Source organism: Apus apus, chromosome 9, assembly GCF_020740795.1.
Source record: "Apus apus isolate bApuApu2 chromosome 9, bApuApu2.pri.cur, whole genome shotgun sequence".
NCBI lineage: Eukaryota > Metazoa > Chordata > Aves > Apodiformes > Apodidae > Apus > Apus apus.
In genome coordinates, this window is record NC_067290.1 from 12,431,983 (window position 1) to 12,456,923 (window position 24,941).

The following is a 24,941-nucleotide window of genomic DNA, read 5'->3' on the forward strand; positions in this document are numbered from 1 at the left end:
GATGGACCTGCCAGTCCCCAGTGCCCAGTTGTGTATCCAGTGGCTTCAGCAGCAGGCTGGGGTTGTCTCCAGCTCTTGTCCCTCAGGTACTTCCAGTGTGGCTGTAGCCACCTAGTAACATCTCCAGTGGGTTATGGTGGGGAGGAGGATGATGACGAGAAACCCTGGGGTGGGCAGTGCAGAGAGGTTCCTAGTGGAGGGTGACAGATTTTTCCTTTCCAGATTTTTTTGCTTTTGTCATTTTTTTGACCTCAGCAGTATGGTCTGACTCAGAGCGAGGGAATTGATGACAAGCCACCTCTTTGGTTTGGCCCTAGTGGTAACAGACACCCAGAAGCAGGGTTTGGAAATGAAGGGGAAGAAACAAGATCCATCCTGCTTATTTTCCCCTCTTAAAAACAAAACCCAGCTTGAAGGCTGCTCTGGCTTTCTTTATCCTGTGACCAAGGAAGGCCTGACCAGTGTTGTCTTTGTCACCTGTCACTCAACATCATGAGTGCTATACAGTGGGTTGAGTTGTCTCCTTTAGGAACCCTGTTGGACTTAGGGATGTGTTGGGAGTCAGAGATGGCTTTGGGCCAGTGCTCCTGGTGCCTGGGGGCAGGTGCCCGTTGGGGCATGTGATGGTGTGTGTTGAGTCCATCACACTCCCTCCTCTCACTTAGGCTTTACTCACCCTGTTTCTGTTGCCACTAAAAGAGGTGATGTAAGTAGATGAGATTTTGGCCTTACCTTATTTTAGAGAAAGACAGTTTAAGGACGGGGCTCCCAGCAAGCCATGAGTCTCTCCTTTCACATCCCAGATTCCCCACCAGCCTGAGCTTGATACTGAGGATGAGTGCTGGGGTAGGTTGCCTGGCTGCACTGGAGGGCACCATTGGCTGGTGTGTGCCAGCAAATCTCTTCATCTCAGGCTGGGCAGGAGAGGTGGCACCATGATGTGCCAGCCCGAGCCCGCTGGAGGGTGACACACAATGGCAGGAACTGGAGAGGGACCCCGAGGTGTCTCCGTGTGGGTTGGGCACCTTTGCAGGCACATCCATCTCCGCTGAGCTGCACTGACAGCTGGTTTCCAGCAGTCCCTCTCCAGCCAGCCCTCCTGTTCGCTGCTGGTTGGCAGCTCCCGACTGCTTGTCACATCAGATCAGTTTGTGTGTTTGCAGCGACTTCTATTTACTAAATATTTTTAGCATCAAAACATTCTGAAGAAGTTTCAGTCCTGCAAGCATGAGTGACCTCACCTTCAGCATGGAGCGGGTGAGACGCCCGTGAGGTTGGGCCAGGAGCAGGGCCAGATGGAAGGGGTTTGTGGTGGGCAATGTTGTTTAACGCTGCAGGGACCTTTGGCCCTGGCTCGGGCTGGGCTCGTGCAGCGGGGCAGGTCTGTTTGACCCGTGTCTGCAGGGAACGTGCTCCTGCTACGCTGCTGATGGAACATACGGGCATCTGGGGCTCTGCCTCACATCACCTGCCGCTCGCAGCAGGCTTCCCCACATTCCAGCGTCTCCAGGAGGAGTCTGGCATCTACTGTTAGTTTTTCCCTGATCCTTGTGAGCAGGCTGGCGAGCAGCGCCTTAGTGCTGGGCACTGCCCTGGTGAGCTGGCATGGCCTCTGACTTGTGCCAGCGCCATCCCTGCTGCTCTGCTGCCTCAGGCTTGCAAGCACCTTCCCTCTTGCAAGCATGTGGCTTCTGTTTCAGCTCTGCTCTTTGGTTACACGGAGGCAGGTGTGAAAAAACCACAGCTTTGGTGGCATCACTGCTTTGTGCAGAAAAGAGGTTTTCTGGCCAGCTTTGAGCTCTGGTGGTTACAGAGGCTCCTTCCCTGCCTCTGCAGCTCATGTATGAAATCACCTGGTTTTTTTCCCCAGTTTTTATTGGCTCCATGCAAGTGTCTGGCCGAGCAGCAGGCAGAGGAGTCCTGGTCCTGGGGAAGGGGCTGGGGTGGGATGCAGACTCCCAGCCACTGTGGCCTCCCCAGTTCAAATTGATGACAGAATGGGAACAGCCCAGGTTGGAAGGGACTTGGAAAGATTGTCTGGTCCAGCCTTTCATGGGAAGGGGAGCCTGGATGAGATTATCTAGCACCCAATTGCATCTTGAAAGCCTCCAGTGATGTGGACTCTGCCATGTTCCTTGGGAGGCTGTTCAAGCTGGCAGCTTGGTGCCAGGTCTCTGCCACCGTGGGTGCTTTCCTGTGATGTCCAACATTTTGATCCTGTTACCATCCCAGCTTCTTTTTCAGGAGCATTTCCAAAGGCAGCTCCTGGAAGGCGAGCAAAATTCCCATGCAAGAGCCTGCTTTCCCATGCAAGACAAATCATGTGGGCATCTCTGATGGCCTGAAGGCCAAAAGCCCAGCCCAGTGCTGCCTGCCAGCCTGTGGTCCTGCTCAGGACATTTTCATCCTGGGAGAGAGTGAGGAGCCACCTCATTCTCCCAGCTGCTGATTTGGAATGCTGGGGCTTGCAGCTTTGTAATGACTTCCCCAGCCTCGCAAAATTGCCACAGAGATGTATCTGCTCAGACAAGGATTTGCTCCCCCCTAGCCTTTGCAGCCAGGATTAATGATCACGGAGGAAGCAGGGATGTTTCATGCGCTTGTCCAAGGGAGAGGAAGAACTGAAATGGTTTGCCTTGGGCAAGGAGGGAAAGTAAAATACTACAGTGCTTTTCTGTCAGATCTCTTATCTACTCAATCTATACATGTGCTTTCCCCAGATGTATTTATAGAGAATCCCAGAGGATGCATCTGGCTCAGAAGGCTTTCTTTGTCAGGCATTGGAGACAGGTCCAGGTCCCTCAAGCAGTGACACTGTCCCAAACCTTGGGATCTTCCCTCCTTGCCAGCCAGTCAATTAATTTGAGGATAAGATTGATCTTCCTCTCTGCAATTATTTTAGTAGGCTCCTAATGAGTTTTTTCTGGGCTGGTTCTTTCCTGTAGCCCTCTGAGCCAGACCTTGCCAGCTGTGCCAGGCTTGAGAAACAGCAAAATGAACCTGATCAAATGCGAAACAGTGTCTTAGAAATACTGATCTTTTCCAGCAAATGCTGCTGGCCCAGTTTCCCTGGCTGTGAAGCTCCCACTTTGAAATCTGTGGAGCAGGGAGATAATACATTTGAAAGCATTTTTACCTCCAGAAAAGAGACCATTGTGCTATGACTAACTTGCACTTTTTCAATTCTAGTTAGGTATACAATAGTAGAAAAGACCCCGCTTCGGGGAGGGCAGGAGTATGAAAACATTTCTCTTCTGCACTGAGTCAAAACATGGATGGATGAATTGTGAGGCTGGGTGGTAATCAGATCACAGGGATGAAGGAACAGAATCAGTTCTTGCTCCTTCCTGTGCCGAGAGCTTACGTGCCAAAGGCGAGACACTGGCTTGGGGCTGCATCCATGGCCGCAGCACCGGGGAGGTGCCCGAGCCCAGGTGCTGGCTCTGAAGCAGGGAGGCACACTTGCAAGGCCCTCAGGGTCTATTCTTTTGACTGGGATATAGCACATCCACATATATATATATAAAACCCTGCTGCCTCTGCCTGCCTGCAGCAGCCACTGCTCTTTGGATGCTGTTTGCATTGGTGCTGCTGGGCACTGGTGGTGTCAGGCAAGGGCAGCAGGCTGTTGGTGTCCCAAGCCACCAGTCCTTGTGACCATGGCAGATGCAAAGGTCTTCATTGCTGCTCACATTTTGGGGAGGCTTTAATGGGCTCAGTGTGTGCTTTTTCTCTGTTGATGTTGTTGTCTGGTGGCTGGTGCTCTACCCACACCCCTAGGGACTCTCGGCCTTTGTGGAGCTGGTGCAGGGCACAGAGAGATGCAATGGTTCAGTGTAGACCCACGTACACCCAGTACATCCCATCCAGCTTGAAGGAGCAGACACCTGCTGCTGAGCTTGGGTTGTCCTGACAGGCTACAGAAAATCATGCTGCCAAATCCTGGCCCTCTTTGACTCTAGGTTTGCCAGGACCAGGTTCATCTTTGTGGTCTCCAGCTGCCTCTGCTGTTGCAGGGCTCTGGAGCAGCTTGCAGCCTGCTCTGTGAGCTCCTTGAAAGAGGAAGGTCAAGCTGTGCTTAATTCTTGGCTTTCAGGCTTTTGGAGAGCGCTTGGGAGCCCTAAGCTTCAGGTTTCCTTATGTCCTGTTTCTTTTCCAGCATGTGTCAGCTTATTCCATCCTCTCTGCTTCAGCCAAAGCAGGGAAAATTGGAGCCTTTACAGCCAAACTGGCAAAAATTGAAGCCTTTAATAGGAATGTTGCCAGTTTCTAGCTCCAGCACCCATGCCTGGAGCTGGCAGGGATGACTCCAGGTTAGAAGTGTCCCGAAGCAGCTGATGGAGATCTGCAGCCTGGGAAGGATGTCCAGGCTTCCTGTGCTGCTTCCCTAGTTCCATCCTGGGCAAGCAGCAAGCTCCAAATGTGGATCCACTGGCCTGTGTGCATCAGGGAAGCTGAGGAAGGCTTTCAGGATTGTGAGAGCAGCCCAGCTGCTGCAGAGAGCCTGAGCTCCACTCCAGCTTCACCAAGGCAGCATCTAAGGGGTGCTTGCTGCCAGCTGCTCCAAGAGGGCTGGGAGTCCTGAGGCAGCAGGGAGAGAGGATGGACTTGCAGGCTGTCTCCTCTGGCACTGGGGTAGCAAAGCAGAGGCACTGGGGCCACAAAATGGAGTCACTGGTGGGGACTAGGTGTGCTTGTCTTCCAGGCCACTGGCAACTGGATTTTGCAGATCTACATTTTGCCTGGCTTTGTTCCTCCTAAAGCTCAGCAGGGCTGTGTTGGTCTGAGCCTGAACTCAAGTTAAATGACACAAGTGTGGCTTTGCATTTCAAAGGATCTGAGGGACTGGAAGGAAGCCTGGGAGCTTCTGGAGAGACTGAGTAATTGAGGTGATTTTTTTTTTTTGGTGGCTTGTATGATGTCCACTGGCTGCTCACTCCAAAGACGGATGATTTTACCTGTTCATCTTCTGCTAATGTCAGGATTTATAAAAGCCCTGCAGGGATGAAGGGGAGTGACAGGGCTGAGTCCAACTGTGAGAGCAGGTTAGTAATGGGTCTGTGTCCCTGACTCTGGCTGCTTGTCATAGTGATGACTTGTGGATGAACACATGTTCCTGGTATAGGACCCCTGGAAACTTCTGCTTCTGCTCCCCCCTCTTCCACACACCACAAATCAGAAGATATCCTGGTATATTTAAAACTGTTACAATATTCATATCCCTTTGCAGCTGTGTGGGGTGGATCCTGAAGCCAAAGGGCTGCTTGGAGGTCAAGGACAGACCTCACAGTCCCTGTGCATGATGCTGGGGGCTGTTGCTGTTCAGATGAAAACCGAAGGGGTGTCTTAGCCCCCTGGGGATGGAGAGGATGCACTGTGACTGCTCACAGCCATCCGCTGCCTTCTTGCATTTGTTGACGGTCTCTGTTCCTGCTTCCACCCTGGGAAGGCTGGAGGGAGAGAAACTGTGGCCTCCTTCCCACTGTGGATACCAGCGTTTTCGCCCTGCTGCTGAATGGCCTGTTACTCTCAGCTGCTCCCCTGGGTTTTATTTCTGCCGGGAGCTGATAGCACCTCCTTGACACGCAGAAAGGTAGATATCTATCATCTGCTGTGGCCAGCTGCTCTGCTCTTCATGCTGTGCAGACTCACAGCTTGGGGTAAAGTCTGCCCAGCAGTACAGTAACGAGACCATGAGTTAGCAAAAGCTTATCAAGAGGTCAGTGTCAGAGAAAGACTTGCTCCTGGACTTCTCTTCTGAGTGGTTCAGGAGACAAGCAAAGCAGGAGCAGCTGCTGCAGCTGCAAGAGCTGCCCAATGCCATGAGCTTGCAGTGGAGGTGCACAACCATCAGCTCCTCTCTTCTCTTGCATCTTTCTCCTCTCTCACATGTATCTCCAGGTGCTGTGTTCACTTGTCCCTCCGTTGCTTAGTTCCTGCCTCTCCAAGAAGCCCTTGTCTGCATCTGCCACCAGTGCCCCTGCAAAGCTGTATCCCTTGTTGGGAGATACTCTGGGACCTGTAGCATTGGCTCAGCTTTGGCTTTAGGCTTTGCCATGAGGCGCAGGACCAGCACCCAAACCCCTCCCCTGTTGCAGGCCTAGACCTAGCAGCTTTCCTGGGACAGGGCTGCAGTTGCACAAAGCAGAGTCTACTCCCTGCCCATGATGAGCTGCAGCTGCTTGGGGAAGCACCCCCTGCATTGGGGTCCCTGGTGGGCCGAAGAGGAGGAGGAGGAGGGGATGAAGGCCACAGCGGAAAGGCAAGTACCCAGCCTCACCTCACCTCCCCCTGCTGGCTCTGGGCAGTGGGGCTGGAGAGGACAGTCAGCACATGCGGCTGTCAAAACAGTGTGTCCTGGCTCGAGGGTGTCTGGAGCTGTCCTGAGGTCCCTGATGAATTTGCCGGATGCCACTCGTTCACTTTCCTTACCTTCCTCTTGCCTCTGCCTGCGTTTCCACCCCCTCCTGCTTTGCAGGCAGCCTGCCCGTCTTTCTGCCTTTGCCTTCTGCCCGCCAGTGCTGTTTGCCTGCGCTGGGGATTTCCTCGGGTGAGTTGTTCCTGCTGCCGCCGAGCGGTGGCTGGTGGCTCTGGGACTCCCTTAGCCAAGCTCGCCAGCAGGAGTCCCCATCAGGCTGGGACTCGTCAGGGCTGCTCGCTCTTCGCCTCGCAGGATTGCCAGCTCTGGGATGTGGGGGTTTGAAGGGGGCTTTGCTGGAAGCCTGCAGAGAAACGTCTCTGGTTCTTTTATAAACAATTCAGAAAGGTGCTTGTCCTGGGCTCTGGCTTGCTTTTAAAACACAGGGACATCTGTCCCCAGGGCAGGGGAAGGAAGAGCAGTGAACCAAAAGTGAGTGGTGGCCTGTGGGTGAGTGTCCTGCAGCAGAGAGCCCAGGAGGGATCCGTGTCACCTGAGGCAAGCTGGGGCGTCCCTGAGCAGGAGGTCAAACAGTCTCTCTCCACTGTTGGCTGCACTTAACTGAAAGCTTGGAAAATCCCCCTGTCCTGTAAACTTGCTTTCTTCTGTCAGATTTGCTGATGTGCTGTCCTAGCAACATGCTGATAGATGTCACAAGCATCTTACCTGTTCCTCATCAGCAAGCCAGGCTGAAACCCACTTGATCTTCCTCTTTGGTGGCCTTCCTTGCCTTCAAAATGAGGTTGGGAAGCCTGACATCAACTCCCCATTGGTGCTGAGGGAAGGACTGTTTTGTCTGGGAATCAGGTGGTTGCATCCCAGCTCTGCTCCAGGCTGCTGGTGGCCTTATCTGTGCAAGTTCAGCAAGGTTAGGTTCTTCAGCATCCCTTTTCAGCTTTATCAGCTGCAAAGGGTTGGTGTGAGGCTGAGCTTAGCTCATCGTGAAATATATTCCATGAAGCCTGGGAGCTGGAGGCGTTGCAGAAAGACAAGGTTGTTCAAGGAGGTAGGAAGGTATGGGGGGCATTTATTCCACTGTGCCATTTTCTTTCCAGAGGTATTAATGTGACACATGTCTTGAGTTTGTCCTGGTGACAAACAAGCTGTGAAGAGCAGCTGGAGATGCCCGTGATCCTGGGAGGAAGGCTTGTGGAGCTGAATAGTAAGGGGAAAGGACTTTGGGGGGGTTGACCTGGACTCAGCAGACCAAGAGCTCCCATGTGCTATGGGCACCAGCTGTCACAGCAGAGTTCAGGAGATCCTGCTCTGTCTCTGGTGCTTTGTTTTTTTCACACAAGGGTTTCATCACAGGACCTGTTACGGGTGAGGACATGTGTGAGAAGCTTGGAAACAACAAGCCTCTGCTGAACGTCCCTGCTGCAGAAGAGCAAGTACTCAAGTGATTGGTGGCCCAGGAGATAAAGCCATCAAGGTGGGTTGGGAATGTCTACCTGGATGGAGGAGCCCTTCAGGCTCTCAGCTGTGAGTTAGCCATGGAAGATGATCTGTCACCACAAGAAACGACCTTATTTGTTGTCTCAGGGCTGTGATCTAGGTTAGGCCTTATTCTCCCTGTGAGCAGCCTAACAAAGACCCATGTTACAAAGAGGCTATTTACCTGGATGACACTCCATTTGGGGGTCAGGGGGTGAGGTGAGAGAGGCATGAGAACATCTTGCATGGTGATTCCCTTCCTGAGAGGCCCTGCCTTGACAAGAGGCAGAGAAATTGCCACAGCTGCTGCTCCTGGCAGCCTCGCAGAGGCAACAGAGCAGGCAAAGTGATTTAGCATCACTCCAGTCATCCGTGATGGTAGAGATCATTGTGTCAACCTCTCCAGCTTCGTGATTAATGTTGAAAAAGCATCCTCTGAGGGCTGGAAGGGTTGGTCCCTGGAGACCTGCACTCAGGAGCAGAGGCAGCCCTCTCCAGCTGTGGCCCTCCTCTCCCGCGGTCCCATCCCCCTTTCACCTGGGGCTGCTGACCCATACGCTTACATAGCGATGGAATTCCTAGGGATGGGGACAGGAACCCAGGACTGGTTCCTCAGAGGAGGAGAGATTATGTGGATTTACGCAAATTTCTTGTCTTCTGAAACTCTCTGCTCCAGGACTAATTACTACCAAATAACCATGACACCAGGGGGGACCCACACCCTGTGAATTGTGTGTTTTTGCACCATCTGCTCCTTATTTTGCAGGTGACATTCCTGTAGTCAGGACAGTAAAATATGTCCCTGGAAGCACATGGACTAATGCACCTGAGCGTGTCTAGGCTGGCAGCCTCGTCCTTCCCCCATGCCAGGGCTCTGGCTGCCAGTGGCTACTTTCTGAAAGGCTTTGTCTCTCTGGGACTTGCTGCCCAGCTCATCCCATGCCTGGATGCTCCTGGATATGATTTCTCTTGTAACTCACTGGACGCTGGAAGGGGAGGAGGTCTGGAGCCTGAGCAAGGTGGGACTAGAGCTTCCTCCCTTTTGCTGGATGGAATCTCCATCTCCAACCTGGGAGGAGAAGAGTGTTCACAACTCGCACAGCAGCTTCCAGCAGTGCCCTGGGAGCCTGTGTCTGATCCTCATCAGCCCCTCAGGCTTCTGGGACCTCTCATACCCTCCAGTCTCCCCTGAGCCTCCTTCCTTTGCCTCTTGGTTTGGCTGTCCTGACAGCTGCCTCTCTGCAGCTCCTCCAGGATGGGAGCAGCTGATGATTTGGCCTGGGAAGCGCAGGCAGGTGGGCAAGGTGTAAATTGCATGGCGAGCTGCCTTCACCAAGGTGAAAATGAAAAACTGGCCCAGCTATGGAGCCTGGCATTTCACAGCTCCCACAGTCCAAATGTGCTCCCTTTCACTGCTGTGGAGAGGATCTCGGGCTGATTTTCACCTGCCTGACCCGAAGCCGCAGCACTGCCTCATCCACAGGACGGTGTCTGGGTTGCAGGCAGGACAGGGGTCTGCTGTGGGAAGAGGGAAGGTAGTGCTGCAGACAGGGAGAGATGCTGATGGGCGTGGGAGGTGCTAATTGCCAGGCAGGTATTTTGCTACCTGGAGGATTTGCTATCCTTTGGCAAGACTTTATTTTCTACTGTGGTGCTGCTCGTTTTTCCTGCTGGCTGATGGAAACAACCTTTTCTTGATTGCAATACCACCTTCTGTTTCCAAAACACCTCGCACCCTGGAGGATTTGGAAGCAAAGTGCACGTGTGTGGGAGCAGTCTCCTCACCTCTGAAATGTGAGTTTCTCCAGGCTGGGAAGCAGCAGCTGTTTCCCAGCCCTCATCAGCCTGGTGTTTGTGGTGTGCCGTGTGCTGCAGCTGGCTCCAAATGTCAGGAGGTAGGGCCTGGTGGCTCCATGTGCACCCTCCTTGAGCTACAAGCTGAGATGTTGGGGTTTCCTTGGTGCATGATGTCTTACTGGTGGAAAGCACATCTTTCTGCCAGCAGATTTTTCTCCCTTCTGCCCAGACCATCTCTTGGACAGATGGTTCCTCTCCTGCCCAACTCCTTTGCTTTCACCAGCTCAGACCTGTGACCAGAGTGGTTTTAAACTTTAATCTGCTGTCTGGGCAGGGAGAAATGGAAACAGGGACATCCTCAGTCTGAGTCTGGAATGGTGGGATGGCCCAGCAAGGAGTCTGTCCCTGACTGAAGTGGGTGAGTGCTGAGGGGTGCTGGGTGCTGTGCAAACTGAATTGCAAAGCCTCTCTGCAGTATGTAGTGCTTATGCTCTAAGATAAGCAGGGATGACACACTGAGCGTGGAGCGTGTGAGGAAGCGAGGAGGATGTGGCACACAGCACACTCCCTCTGGTCCTAGCTGGTGGCTCAGTTTCAGCTCTAATTTTAGCAACTGATTTTAGGGCCCTTCAGTTCCATGTGGTTTTGTTGTTTCTTTAAAATCCCTGGAGCCAAATCATCCAAACCTGGGAGGAGGAGAGGATGGATGCCTACGGCTGGAAGCAAGACCCGGGGGAGTTGTGTTCCTTGGGCAAGCAGGAGGTGCTGGCAGGTCCCCTGGGGTCCCTGCACTCCACCAGGTGCCAGCTGACTTGCTGGCACTAACCTGAGCAGCACAGGCAAGGGGAGGCTCATGGCAGCCAGGGTGTGATGATGCTCTGGCTGGGCAGCCGGGGGGTGCTGATCAGGAGCCCTCAGCAGTGGGCACAAGCCCCCCGTATGTTTGCAGCCACCATCTGTCCTTCCTCCATGCATAGCAGTGTAATAAATGGAGGGAGGGGAGCCCTGGTGCAGCAGGGGGTTTGGGAATGGTGTCCCTTAGCATCCCCCCACGCTCCCCCCAGGGCAGCCTCTGCATCACTGGCGTTTAGCAAATCATATTGAGGCTGCCAGTGCAACTCAGCCAGGCAGGCCCAGCTGTAACCTGGGAGGGATGAAGTTGTTGCTCAGGCTGGATCCTGCACCATCCCTGTCCTGGTGGCTGGTAGGCTCCATGGCTTTTCCAGTCCCAGCTGGGTTTTACAGGCATTTCTCTGTGTGTTGCAGGTAGGAGGTCTCCTGGCAGGGGTGGGTGACAGGAGCAGGTGACAGCTGCATAGGTATGACACACTGGTGGCTGTGTGAGGTGGATGCCTCTGTGGTGGAGCCTGGAGCTGCTGGGGGACATGGAGAGCCCCCACCCAGCCTCCAGCACGAGGCTTGGTGGCAGTGTGGAAAGCCTCTCCCCTACTGCTTCCACACCTGTTGTCTCCCAAACAGACTCAGCAGGCTGGCATGGCTTAACCATCCCCCCATGAGCCATGCCTCCAGATCCAGGTGATGGAGTTGGGAGAGCTCTGGGGCCACAGAGCTTATGGCCAGGATCAGGGCAAGGACAGCAGCTACCTCCTCACCACCTTCCCGGTGACCTTGGGAACATTTTGGGACAGACTGGAGCCTCAGCACTAGCATGCCTGGGCATGGCGAGGATACCAAGAACATCCATGATTCTTGTTAGCTGGTTTCCTAACAAGCTGAATTTTTCCAGCAGTGGGAGATGAAGCAGATCCAGTTGGTGACATTTGAATTCCTGAGCAGATGAGCCTGACAGAGTGACAAAGCCAGTCCCTGCAGTGCCCTAGCTCTCCTGCTTCCCAGCAGGCACCACCGGGCACGGTGCGATGTGAGCACCCCACCACCTCCTTCCATTTTGGCATGATTCAGCTTGGATTTTAATGACTGCAGGTCGTGTCTCAGCCACCTCATTGTGTGTCTCATAACCCTGGGACTGCTCTCCTGCCCACCTGGGGTAGGGCAGGAGGCCGTGCACAAGCTGTTCTGTGGGAAGGTGATGGGGTTTATTCCTTAATGGTTGAGTGGGGAGAGGGAAATCAGTGCTGCTGGGGAAAGTCTCCCAAAATGTTGGTCTGGTGCGTAATCCTTGCTGTCTTTTCTGATACACAAGATTAGAACGATGAGGCCAGCATGGAGAAAATCCCACAGGAAGGTGGGTGATTTGGAAACAATCCAGAGGGAAGAGGGCAGTGTTATTTCACCTGGGAAGGAGGAGCGCAAGAGTCTTCCCCTAGGTGAAACCTTGCTCCCAGGAGGATGGTGAGCAGCACCCCACCTCAAATGGGCCAAGAAGAAGTTGGCATCATGGGAAGCAGTGAGTCTGATGTAGCAGCTGTATGCTGGAGCTACTGTGCACATCAGAACTAAATGGGTGGGTCTGGATGCATTGGCCTTTGCTGTGTATGTGTAGCTTGACTGTACTGATTACATGCAATAAATCCAATGCTTCGGGTGCTTGGTGGAGGATCCTGGATAGAAATAAGCCTGGTGTGCTGCTCTGCCACCTTCATCTCTGCTGGCTGGAGGAAGGGCAAGCTCCTGGCAGTGCTGAGAAGGGAGGTGGCATGGCACAACCTTGGGAACGGATGAGTCCCTTCCCTGCCCTACTTACTGAGTCTTCCTGTCCTAGCCAGAAGCCTGACCCTGGCTCTGTGAGTGTCCCACTGTTCACCTCTTGCTGAGCTCCTCCGCCTGTGTGAGACTGCGTTTGATTTGACTGGAGGGCTCTGCCTTGCAGACTCCACATCCACCTTGCTGCTCCATCTGTTGGCTTAGCTGCACAGTTAGCTAGGGGCTTCCTCCTCGGCTGCAAAGTGCTTTGTTGCCTGTTGAGCCTCTCTGTTGTTTTGCCATGTGGTTAAGCCTCCACTAATTCGCTCTCTGCTTACGCCTTTGCCTTTAGATTCTGCTCTTCAGTCTCTCTGGGTTGGTTCTTTCCCTTGCAGCAGCCTCACAGCCTTCTTCTCTGCTGGGATAATCCTAAGATCATTCCGTCCTATGCTGACACCCACCTCTTGGTTGGGCTTTGCTGCAGCTCTGCCTGTGCTTCCATGGCCTCTGCCTGCCTCCTCATCTTCTTTGGTATGATTCCAAGGGTGATCTCCCTTGCACCCCCTTTGGTAGAGCCCCTTGTCCATTTTTTTGGATGATCTTATCCACTGTTGTGGGGAAGCCTCCCCACTTCATCACCTCTGCCCTTTCCTCAAGTCTTTATGCAGCCTCATCCCTTTGGTCCCAGCCTGGACAGGGGAAAGTATTCCCAGCTCCCAGCTCCCTGCTCCTTCTTGTAGATGTTGTCCTCTCCTGAGCCCGGCTGCCAGTGCTGAGCTCTGCAGCAGTCCTGCTGGGAGCTGGGTTGACCCAGGAAGAAGCACAGAAGCAGAGGCCAGCTTTCCAGCCCAGTTCCCAACTTGATTTGTACAGGCATCAATTAGGACCACCAGGGTCTGGTTTCCCTCTGTTTCCTTTTGAGGAAACCCCTGGATGAATTGGGACTAAGCCAAATTTTAAGCATCCTTGCAGCTGCCTGTGAGGAGATGGGTGTTGGTATTGGCAGTGAGTGTCCAGCCATTTCAGCATCATCCCACTGACCTGGTCCATGGCCATGGGCTGTAGCTGCAGGGCACCGGGGCTGTTCTGGCTTTGGGGAGACAAAGCTGCTTCCCACCCTGGCATGGTGGAGCATCCTAGTCTCTCTCATAGGATAGTCCTTGACTGTGAAGCAGCATTTGTCTCAAGAGCCAGTCCTACTCTTCATACAGCTGTGCATTTTTATCCTTCGAAAGCCGCAATTCCCACATTTCATGTGCCTGGAAGAGGCATTGTTTGTGCTTTGGGGGAGTCACTGCTATGGCTGTGTAATTGGAAAGGGAGTTGTAGCAGCCTAGATAAATTGTAGGGAGAGAGTCTGTCCCAGATCCACTCTTTAATAATGCCAGGATGGCCTTTGCAAAGTCAGCTTGGGGTCTTGGAGGCTGGACTGGAACCCTGAGGTTTTAGACTGGTTAGAGACCTCATATGAAATCAGTGAAGGTGTCTCTGCTCTAAGATCCTTTGAGTTGTCCCCATCTCCATTAAGTGGTGGAGGGCCAGCTAGATGCATCCAAAAAAACCCTGCAAACCTTGGAGATACCCATCTCTGGTATGTGTTGCAGTAACCTAAAATAAGGAATGAGCAAGATTGGCTGATGAGCTTGTGCTTGGTAGAGCAAGGGGCAAAGCAGTGGGGAGTCTGCGTTGTTGCTGAAAAAGCGGGAGTGCTATGAGCCGCCTCTGCTCTGCTGCTAAAAACAGCCTGGCTTGTTTTTATTTGATACAGTTTTGATCTGTGTGTGTTAGTGTTTCACCTGCCTGCGAGTGGGAACTCCGGGCTCCAAGCGCCTTGGAAGCCCGCCTGCATCCCTGCGCATCCCTGCAGCACCAGGCTCGAAACTGTGGGTCTTCCTTGGATAGAGGAGAGACTCTGCTGAAATTCAGGCTTGGAGGCGTTGGGATGGGGTGGGTAAATGTTCTGCTGGGGTTTGGTGGTGCTGCTGTGTAAACTGGGGCTCCAGCTCGTGTGGGTTTTCCTGGGAAGATAGACCCAAAAACAGCTCACGTGGGGTTTTCTCCCTGTCTCGCTTCCCCAGCATGCTGCCAGCATGGAGGTGGCTCTCCAAATGGCCTTGCTGCCAGTGCTGGGTAGAGGGTTGGCATTGGCTTCCCTCTGTTGTGGATTCTGCCCAGTCCCAGGAATTTACTGCGAAATAAGTGATTGAAAATGAGCTCAGTCCATCCCCAGGGACAAAAGGGGTTTGGGAATGGACAGGTTTTTGTATAGTCACAATTGATGTGTCCATAGATCTTGTCCTTGGAGAGGGGCCAACCAGGGCTTCGGAGAGCCCCAGAGGGGCAGGACCCTGCCCAAGGATACAGACATCGAGGGCAAACTGTGCCAGGGGGAACATGTCAGGGAGGAGGAGGAGAATAGCTGAGGCAGGGAGGAGGATAATCCAGGGTGGTTGCAGGGTTAAATAAAAGCTGTCAGTGATTTGAAAAGGGGAAAGAAAGGAGAAAACCCACTGAAGAGACTCTCTGCCTTCTCACCCGGCTTGTAATCAGCCGCCCCCTCTGCCAGCGAGCAGCTGGCGGGCGGGCGGGCGAGGAGGGGGTGGCAAGAGGGGTCCAGCTGCTCCTCGGCCTGGCCCCAGCACCCCAAGAGTCCCTGCAGCCCCTGCTTGGTGTGGGCCAGGGCATAGCTGGGGGAGATGTGTCCCCCTCAGGGGTCCCTGGCTGGCTTGGGGCCTGAGGTCTATGAAGTTTGATGCTGTGGGGAGGTGAGATGAGGAAGAGGAGAAGGGGGAGTTGTCTGAAATGCCAGGGTTTCATCTTCCACTCCCCCTGCCCTCAGTGTTCTGAAAAGAGCTGCTTGAGCTGTCGGCTCTGGATTATATTAATTAGCAGAGAAGTGCTACGCCTGCTCGAGGGGCTGTGCTGCCAGGAGGGACCTGAGACTTGGCAGGTCTGTGCGAAGCAGCTGCTGGGCTCCCCAAAACCCCTCACTCCAGCCTAAAATGGACACATCAAAACCAAGGCTAAGCCAAGGGAGCCAAGTCTCCCTGGGGCTTCAGCATCTCCTCCTGGAGCCCGTCTGGCACTTGGAGGGCTCTTTTGATAGGGAATGTGGCCCTGTGGTTTCAGGAGAGGACCCACCACACCTTGCTGGGCCCGCATGGCTGTGGCCAAAGTGGGTTGGTTGGTGATGCTGCCAAGCCAGCAGGACCATGTGGAGGGTGCTGCTGGGGTGGGGGGTGAGGCACATCCCTGACCTGCAGTGCCCTGCTGTCTTTCAGGAGAGGAAGCTGTGTGCCCACCCCCGAATCGAGATCTACAAGGAGGACCGCATCTACTTTGTGTGTCCCCTCGCCCGCCAAGGGGACTTCTACGTGCCTGAAATGAAAGAGCTGGAGAGGAAGAGCAGGGCTGCTGCAGCTGAGGCTGAGGATGCCCAGACAGACATCACAGGTACCCATGGCTTGTGCACAGGCTCCATCTGTGATTGGCATCAGCTCTCCCAAAGGTGGGGGTCCTGTTGTCCCTGGTGCTGCCACCTGAGCAGACAGAGAGGGGACAATCTGTGCCCACCTAGTGCCCAACCACTGAGTCTCAGCAGACCTTTTACCCTCACTCCAGGCTGAGATAGAATCTTGCCCTCAAGCTGTCACGCTGTGCCTCAGGGAGCACTCAGGCACCCCTGTGGCATCAGGGTGAGGGCCAAGCTGCCTCCGAGCCACCGACTCACTGCTGGCAGAGCAGAGCTAGATCTCGCAGCTTTTGGTTGCAGCTGGGCTTGTTTTTCTCCTTGTCGTATACATCTTCCTTGATCTCATCTTCATCTGTTACATGTTGGGATTGCGAAGAGCTTAAATACCAGGTTGCTGTAGCTGGTGGTGGAGTTGCCCGATAGCATCTGCTCAGCAAGATCTGTTGGAGCCTGGGTGTATTCATACAGGAAGGGACCACAATGGCTGTAGGCGCAGAACGGCAGTGCTATAGTAACCCAAAATGCTAGTTGCTGTCTCCAGCCCACGTGCTCACATGTCTGCGAGATGCAGGAGCCTGGAGCCGACTATCCGAGCATTCCCGACTGCTGGACAGCACGGCCCAGCCAGCCACAGGCAGGGGAGCTGCCTCCTCCTGCCCCACTGCTCACCTGCACTTGTGTAATGGGCATGAAAAAACCATGACGGCTCTCCTTGCCTCCTGGGAGTTTGGTCATTTGTTTGAACACAGCTTCAGGTTTGGGTTGCTTTAATTCTTAATCGTGTGCAGCATAAAAGCAAGCCTGGGAATTGCTTTCCGAGACCTCTGTCCATTTAGCCGCGCAATGAAGAGTCTAATCGGAGCTGTTTCCCGACACTTCCAGGTCCCGTGTTTTCATGGTGCTCATTCAGCTCTTCACTTTTTTGTCCGCCTTGTGCCAGGGTGGCTGACACACCAGTCCCCTCGCTCTGGCACTTTCCCAAGTTTGCCCTGCAGTTTCAGAGAGGAACAGCAGCTCCCGCGTGAGCAGAAGCTGGTTCAGGTTGGTGCCTTCAGCAGCTGCGTGTGCTCCTTTCTGCCCCGCTTGGAGCTGCACGGCCCCACAGCACCATGGGTGCAGGGGGTGCTTAGTGCAGCTGCTGCCCAGCACTCTGGCTATATCCATGCTTCCCCTGGAATGCCACTACCAGCACACCCACAGTGTGGATGTCCCCTGCCCTGCTGAAAGAAGGGCTAAGAAAGTATTCCTGATTTTAAACAGCAAATGATGTTGGAGTTTATCATGTGGGTTGGGCTCCCCAGCAGCAGCTCTGGGCTGGCTCATCCACCAGCCCTCCCCTTCCAGTCACATAGGTGGGCTTTTGTTGGTGGAATCTGTAACCTGCAGCAGAATCAAAGCGGGGAGGTGAGGTGGGAGGGGGCAGCTGCTCTGGTCAGGCTCTGCATCTTGCTGCTGAAGTCCTGCATGGGTTTTTTGAGCCCTGGTGCAAGAGGAGATCCCCTGGGAGGGAGAAGCTGACGGGTCGTCCCCTCTGCCCAGCCACTTGCTGGAGACACATTGTTTTGAGACTGGTCCTCCCTTCCCAAGTATTTCTTGTCCTGGGATCTGTGCAACCACCTCTAGGTTGGGGGCAGAGAAAACCCCAATCTCTTTTCACATCTTTTTAACACCCTTCTTCCCAGGGAGATGCTCAAGGAGCAAGCTCCTTAGTCACAGCCCCTTCAACAGGCATGATGGCCATAAGATCTTCATGACCCAGCAGATCCTGGGGTGTCTGTGAAAGCTTTTGAGCTTTCCTCTGCCAGCTGGAGGTGAGCACAACGATGTCTTCACCTGCTTTTCAGTGCAGTCCCCCTCAACCCCAGTTCATGGATCTGGATTATTTCTTGATCCACCTCAACTCTGTCAATATTTTAAGTGGTCTTGCCCTGATGGAATCTCAGGCAGCCTTGGGAAGCTCCTGGGAAGGTGAGAGAGGATGATGGTCCCCACTTGGCTGTGCCTGAGCAGTACAAATCCAGGTGTGAGGCCCTGACACCCTGCTTTGTGTGGACACAGCAGCTTTCGGTCATGACTCACAGAACTCCCTGCCAGCAGCTGTGTTACACTTTCCTCAAATTAAAGACTTTGGGAGTTCCCAGCAGAAGGTGCTGCCATTTCTCCTGGCTTGTTGTCATGGGTGGTGCCAGGTGATACCAAGTGACTTGGATGTGTACAAAAACCTTGGATTTGTTTTCTTGAGCCTCCTGACCTTGGAGCATGTCTCTCCATTTAGGCTGTTGTCTACTGTCCTTGCTCCCGAGCTCGCCCAGCAAGGTGCTGCGGCTCTGAGAGAAGCAGGTGGCCACAAAGGCTGCAGGACATAGTCCAGGGACTCTGCTTTCTGCTGCTGCTTTGCACAGAGCAGGGCTGGCAGCTCCGCTGAGGATGAACACACTTGGCACACAAGGAAGGGGCCGGAGGCTGCAGCTTCTTCCTCACCAATTCTGTTCCTTCTTCACCATCATTAGGATCATCGGAAAGACATGAAGCATTTTCAGAAGGCGGCTGACGGGTCTCCAGGGGGCCAGTGTCAATCACGATTAGTATTTGTGTACTTAATTATTTTCCAGGGCTTTGGCATCCGTGCAGCGCTCAGCGGGCCCTCCCGGCTCTCTCTCAGCAGCGTGACCCCGCTGCAGCGTGCGGAAGGTGAAAGCAAACAAAAGAAGCCCTTGGCTGTGTGGGTGTGCTGGCATGAACACAGATGGGTTCTAAGCACGTGGCTCTGCCCAGAGTCTCAGGTGCTCATTTTCCTGAAGATGAGTTTGTCCAGCGGCATCTGGGTGCAACCAATGCCATCACCTGCTGAGCCCCCGTACCACGGGGGGCAGCCTCCCTGCTGTGCTCTGCCTCATCCCCATTGCTTCCGTCCTCCAAAGAGCCCTGCCTGCTCTGCCTGGCCGTATGTCCTGAGAAGGGTCTCAGCAGGCAGCTCCTGCCATGCCTTCCTGCTGGCCTGCCTGCCCCAGCTCCTATCCTGGAGGCTGTGTGAGCTTCAGCAGGAGGAGCTGGGCACCCCCAGCACTGCACTGATCTATTATTTAGCGGCAGAGACAATGAATATTTGATTGAAGAGGGGGAAAGTGAGGACCTGGGTGCTCCAAGAGGAGAGCGACACTCAGGCATCAGTGTCCCGCTGGAGCAATGCAGGAGGGAAAGTGACCCTCCCTCCTGGGAAGATTTGGGGATGCTGGTACCCAGGGTGGCACAGGGCTGAGCTGCCTGGGGGGCTGGCTCATTACCAGTGCGGGCTGAGTGGTTCTTGTTGCACCCATCCCTGGCAGACATCTTGGCGTTGGCTGCTTGGCTTTCCTTCTTCTTCGGTGGCCCTGGCCTTTAAGGGGGCTTCTCAACACCCCAGCAGGGCTTCACCCCGGGCTTTGCCTCTTTTTCCCGTATCAGAACTTTCCAAGTTCTGCATTCCTGATGAGTGAACATGCAGTGGGATGGCTACACTGTCCGTGGGGGAGCGGGGCAGAAAGGATGTGTTTCCACAGGATGGCTGGCACCTCACTGAGTGCCAGAGGGAAAAGCTGTGCTGAATCTGGGTTCTGGGCTGGCTCCTGGTGCAGGAACCAACCCTGGAAAGTGGGATGCAGGGGATGGGCAGCAGCAAGATGCTGGGGACCAAGCAAGGTGCCTGGGGCAGGATGGAGAAGTGGGTGTGAGGACTGCCAGAAGACTTCATGCCCGTGAGAGGAGAGCTGAACCCCTGCTCGCCCACAAGGCACCTTCCAGTGAGGCTGTGGCTGCCCTCTTGGAGCCCTGATGTACTCCCTGCCTGGCCTCTCAGGGCTGTTCTGGGATAACTAGGGGTTTCTGCCATGTCCCCCTGACCCCACATTGTCCCAAGCAGCAGTGGCTCCATCTCTCAGCCCTGTCTGCCACGGCCATCCATCCCCAGCCAGGCGAGGTGGCCATGGCACAGCAAGCATAGCTTGTCCTGCTAAAATGGGTGAATTTGCCAGCTGAGGCTGCTCAAATGTGATCAGAAATGACAGACCAGTGAAAAAGTGTCTGGCTTAAAGGAAACAGGACTCGGTTTATTGTCACCCTTGGAGTGAGGGAGAGGGAGGTGGCTGCCGGGGGTGAGGACAGCAGTGCTTTCTTGTGGTGGCAGCTTGGAGCTGGGCTTGGGTAGGTTTCACCCCCATCTTCCCCTTCCTGAGCTGCTGCTCCTCTCCTCACAAGCTTCTTTCCTTTGTGGCACGGGTTTATGTGACTGCTTCCCAGCCGGAGGGACACAGAAGGGAGGAGTGCTGCACATGCAGGGAATGGCCTTGGGGTCAAGATCACTCTTCTACCAGGTTTCAGAGGGATGCAAGATGACCACGAATGGTGTGAGCTGTCATGAAGCCATAGTGCGGAAGTGTCCATGTCACCTGAGGCCACTAATTTGGCCAAAATGTTTTGTTGGGTTTTTTTTGAGATCCCCAGTAGAGACCTTGTAAACCCTTGGCTGGCTTCAAGGTTCAGGGGCCGCATGCTCCCCTCCATTCCCCACAGCTCTCCATCTTCCTGGAGGCTGCCTGCTGACCCACTGCCCTGCCAAGGTCCTGCCAGATGGGACAGCATCTCCTCCTGCCTTTCTGCCACCTGATCTGTGGCTGCCATCCCCTTTGGCAAGCGCCTCACCAGCAGCCTGCAGAACATCCTTTTTAACTTAGAGTAAATGTAGTTTCCATGTTGAGGAGCTCCCTGCTGCTGCAGCAAGGGCGGTGCATGTCAGCGCGTGATGGTTCCTTCCTCCCTTTCATGTGAGGGTCACCAGGCATCACTTGGGTGGGCAGCCCAGGGCTTGGCTCATGCCAGCTGCCGAAGGGGCTGCATGCCATGGCCAAGGACAGAGGGTGGAGGGCAGGCTCCTCTCCAGGTGCTTGCTGGGCAGGATGAAGCCCATGCACCATCCAGGTGGGATAAAGCGGTGGCCGTGCTGTGTCTGTGGGTCTTTCCCGGCTGCTCCTTGTCCTGCTACTGCTGCTTGGTCTTCTCCAAGCAGCCATCTCTCAGCAGGCAGGACTGTGGGATGATGCGGCTCTGAAGGCAGAGAACTGCCATTTGCAAGCAGTTCTGCTGGCAGCTGCCCAGGCTGGGAAGAAAAACAGCAAAAAAAAAAAGGGATTTAAGGAAAGTTCCCTCCCTGGTGGGTCTCCTCCAGGAGATCAGTGGCTGCCGGGAAGCTGGAGGAGGTTGAGCAGCCCAGCTCTGGGCAGCCTGGCTGCAGGAGCTTGGGGAGGCTGAAGATGGCTCTGGGGTCCTGGTGCAGCCCCGTGTCATGGCTGGGGATGGAGCTGTGCTGGCAGGAGCCAGCCTGAAGGAAAGGGCTCTCCTTTCCTACCCAGAGCCCTTCTGCAGTTGTCACCACCCTCTTTGCCATTTCCCAGCCCTGCTGGTGGCAAGCCACAATCCTCCACCAGTGCCACCACTGAGCAGAGCTCCTCCTGGTTTCCCTTGTGGTGCAGGGCATGATCCTCAGCAGGGCTGCCTAGCCCGGCATGGATGGAGTCCCTGGAGCAGAGGTGCTGGGAAGTGGCCAAGCCTGGCAGGAGCTTCCCACCAGTGTGATTCAGGCAGGAGGGCAAAGCAGGGAGGACCAGGATGGAGGAGCCTACCCAGTGTTTGCTGCTGTTTTTAAAATTGCCAACATGGATATGTGATGTAATGATCAGCGATGTGGATCTATGATGTCATAATTAACCACGTGGATCTGTGATGTCATAATTAACAATGATTAATGTTTTACAGGAGGGTTTTGTCTCCTGGATTGTTGCTCCAGCAACAGCACCGAGCTGCTGGTCCCAATCTGACGTGCTCGTCTTGTTGACTCCTAAATTGCATTGTAAACTGAGCTAATGAGGCAGGGATCCTGAGAGGGGGTGGTGAGACCAGGGCTCTGCTGGCAGGGGAAGCCTCCTCGTGGGCTTGGCTGCAAGAGGGGTTCTGGGCATTCTCCCAAAGGAGGGGCTTGCCAGGTCCTCAAGGTGGGCAGAGAGAGCAGCTGTGGGGCCAGGATATGCCTGGGAGGCTGGGGATTGGGCTGGCTTGGGGATGCCCTGATTTCATGGAGCTGTTTGAGTCCAGCTCATGGTTGTCTTGGCCCCGTCACTTCTCAAAGGCACAGGAGGTGACAAGAGATAGGAGCTGGTCTCCACTGTGGCCTGACATCTATGAGGTTTCTGGTGGCTTTGAAGACTGGCACCCTGTTCCCATCACTTCCTTCCCTCAGCATTCACTCCCTCCTGTTCTCTCTCCATCCCAGGGGCTGACACCATGAGTGAGACTAGCTCCATCAGCATAGAGGCCACAACTGACAGCAGAGACACCTCAGTGGCTACCTCCATCCTGCTGCCCTTCCCAGCCAGCCGTGGCCGGGAGGAAGTGGACAACCGCAGTGAGCACAGCTACAGTGAGTCAGGAGCCAGCGGCTCCTCCTTCGAGGAGCTGGACCTGGAGGTGACCGGGGACGGGGAGGGAGCCCCAGGCCTGCTGTCTGACATGGGCTATGCAGGCAACCAGGAAGTCACAGACAAGTGGACCAAGGAGCCCATTGCTGCTGAGAGAGGAGAAGAGTGAAGCAGGGGCCTGGCTGCCTCGCCTCCCACCAGGGTCTGAGTTACTGGCAACTGGTCACCTTCCCCACCTCCTTCTTCTCCAGCCAAGAGATTTTGGTTGCTGATTCCCCCTGGGACCTGCTCTTCTTTGTAGAAAGGGTGCTAGACTGTTTTGAGGATGCCAGGAAGCAGTGTGGGGGGGGTCTCCTGCAGCACTCAGTGGCATGGGGTAGGTGTAGGCTGGGGTGGGGCAGCAAAATCCATTTGCTGTTTGTATGTCTCTAGATGTGTCGCAAATTCCTCACAGAGGTCTCGGGGGAGAGGTGGTGGATGGCAGAGGTGTTCCCCCTAGTCTCTGCTGGTGCCCCTCTCACCCACAGCTTCTCTGTGCTGCACTGCCACGTGTTTTCTAGCACCAAAGAGCCGTGAGTAGGGTTGGTTGGGTTTGTTCCCCTCTTCTCTTCCCCTCGCTGAAAAATGGAAACATCCTGTGTACACTTGGTCCTCCTGGCACTGCCATGGATGCTTTTGGGGTCTGTAATAAAGTGGATGCTTTTCCTCCCTGGTGGCCATGGTGTTGCTGACTGCCTCTTGGCTGACTGCGCCGTCCTGCCCCATGGTGGGGAGTGGGCTGTGGATGGGGGCTGCTGGTGGCCCCCAAACACACTCTGCAGGCTGTGGGGGGAGTGGAAAGGGGTCCCGGTTGCCCTGCTGAGCTGGAGACAGGTGACATCCCCGCTTCTGTTGGGAACCTGATGGATGTAAAACCAGTAAAGCCAGGTCCCTGTGCTGCTGGTGGGACTGGCACCACTTGTGCTCCTCCTGTGGCAGTGCCTGGTCCCACAGCCCTGGGAGTGCAGGCAGGGAGGGCACCCGTGCTGTCCCAGTTCCCTGTTCACCAGCTGGGGATGAGTGAGCAGCCTGGACATCACCACCACCATGCCCTGGGGCAATGCAGGGTGCAGGAGCACATCACTCAGCTGGCAGAGGTCAGCCCCTACCCTGTCCCAGTGCCCCTGGTGCCTCCAACAGCCCAGGGTTTGTTCCACAGTGTCTGGGCTTGGGGTGGGGGCAAGGTACAGGGGACCATGGCTGTCCCTCCATGGTGGGGACATGTCCTCTCTGGCTTGGAAAGGTCACGATTAGTCCTCAGCCAGTGATTGACAGGAGATTGTTCATAAATATTTTGTGCTCTGAGTGATAAAATATTAAACTCCTCCAGCCCACATGGAAAAATATTGCTCTTCCCAGTGTTTATCTTTGTTGCTGGTTATTACAGAACTGCCAAGCCCCCTGAAATATTTATGCCTGGCTGAGACTCTGGAGGGGTTGGAGCCAGGCAGTGGATCCTAATGCCATTTGTCCCCTAACCTCACAGAAGATGGGGACCAGGGAGGCTTCGCCATCATCCTCCTGCTGTCAGTGGTGCCAAATCAGCAGCTGGCGGGATGCAGCTGGTGTCGGGCATGTGCCAGGTCTGTGCCAGTCCCGTCTGCTTGGGGGGCAAGCAGGAGTTTGGTGGTGCCAGCATCCATCAGCACGGCATGTCTCCAGCCCTCCCTAGCAATCTGTCACCCTAGGTCCCCCGGCCCAGGCATCCTCCTCTCCCAGGTGCCCCACTCTGTCTGTGCTAACAGTCATGAAAGGAGACGGGCTGGTGGGGCCCAGCATCCTGGTCTCCTTGCCACAGAGGTCCTGGGCTATTCCCCCCACCCTCAAATCAGGAGCGTTGGGGCAGGGCAGGGACAGAGCAGGTCTGACTCTTGCTGTAATGCCCTAACCCAGGGCTTGCAAGCACAGCAGCTGATAGTGGGGAAACTGAGGCACCCCCGGACTGAGCCTGTCCCTGTGAGTCCTTGTCATCTCCTGTCCCTAATTTACATAACTGTCCAGGAATGCTGGGAGCCAGCATCAGACTGATGGGGACTCAGCACAGTGGGATCCTAGATGGCCAAACAGCTCCAGAAAGGGTCTGGGCAAGCAGTGATGACCTGGAATGCTAAATCCAGTGCTGCCTCTGCCTTTGGAGAAGTCAGCTCAGGGAGCATCAGCGAAAGCTTTCCCCCAGCTTGGTGCTTGTGCTGACCTGCAGGGGCCAGCACAGTGATGCTGGGCCCCTGGGTGCCCCCCAAGGGCTAGGGGAGCAGTGGGCAGGCTGGGTGGGGGCTGTGTTGAGCATGGGAACAGCCCCAGGGGTGCCAGGGTGCAGCGTTTGAGTTGGAGCTGGGGCTGGGACCTCTCTTGCAGAGTTGGGGCTGAGATGGGGGCTCTGGGGCCGGGGGAGTAGGCGCAGAGCTGTGCCCTGTCAGGTCTGCAGAGGGATCTGCTCCTGCCTGCTCTGGCTGTGTCCTACCTCTGCCCAGCCTGGATTTGGCTGTCCCCACAGCATCTGGCTGATCCTTGCCTGTATCCTGCATTCTCTGGCTGTGTCCTGCCTGTGCCCTAGCTCTGTCTCACCATGCCTTGCCTGGCTCTGTCTGTGTTCTGCCTTCTCTGGACATATCCTACCTTCCCTGGCTGTCTCCTGGCTGTGGGTTGGTTCGCTCTGACCGTGTCTTGCCCACATGTGGCCCTGTCCTGCCCGTGCCCTGCCTGGATCCGGCCATGCCTTCCCTAGCTTTGC

The 24,941-nt window shown here is 54.9% G+C and overlaps 1 protein-coding gene across 1 annotated transcript in view; it reads left to right on the forward strand.

Moving 5' to 3' along the window:
- TEX264 (testis expressed 264, ER-phagy receptor) overlaps positions 1-22,879 on the forward strand; it is a 36,272-nt gene extending 13,393 nt beyond the window's left edge. Inside the window, exons 5-6 of the mRNA XM_051627355.1 lie at positions 15,535-15,706; positions 22,027-22,879. Of these exons, the coding sequence (XP_051483315.1) occupies positions 15,535-15,706; positions 22,027-22,340 (486 nt within the window). The 3' untranslated portion in view covers positions 22,341-22,879. The remainder of the gene's footprint in view (positions 1-15,534; positions 15,707-22,026) is intronic.
- Positions 22,880-24,941: the final 2,062 nt, after the last annotated feature.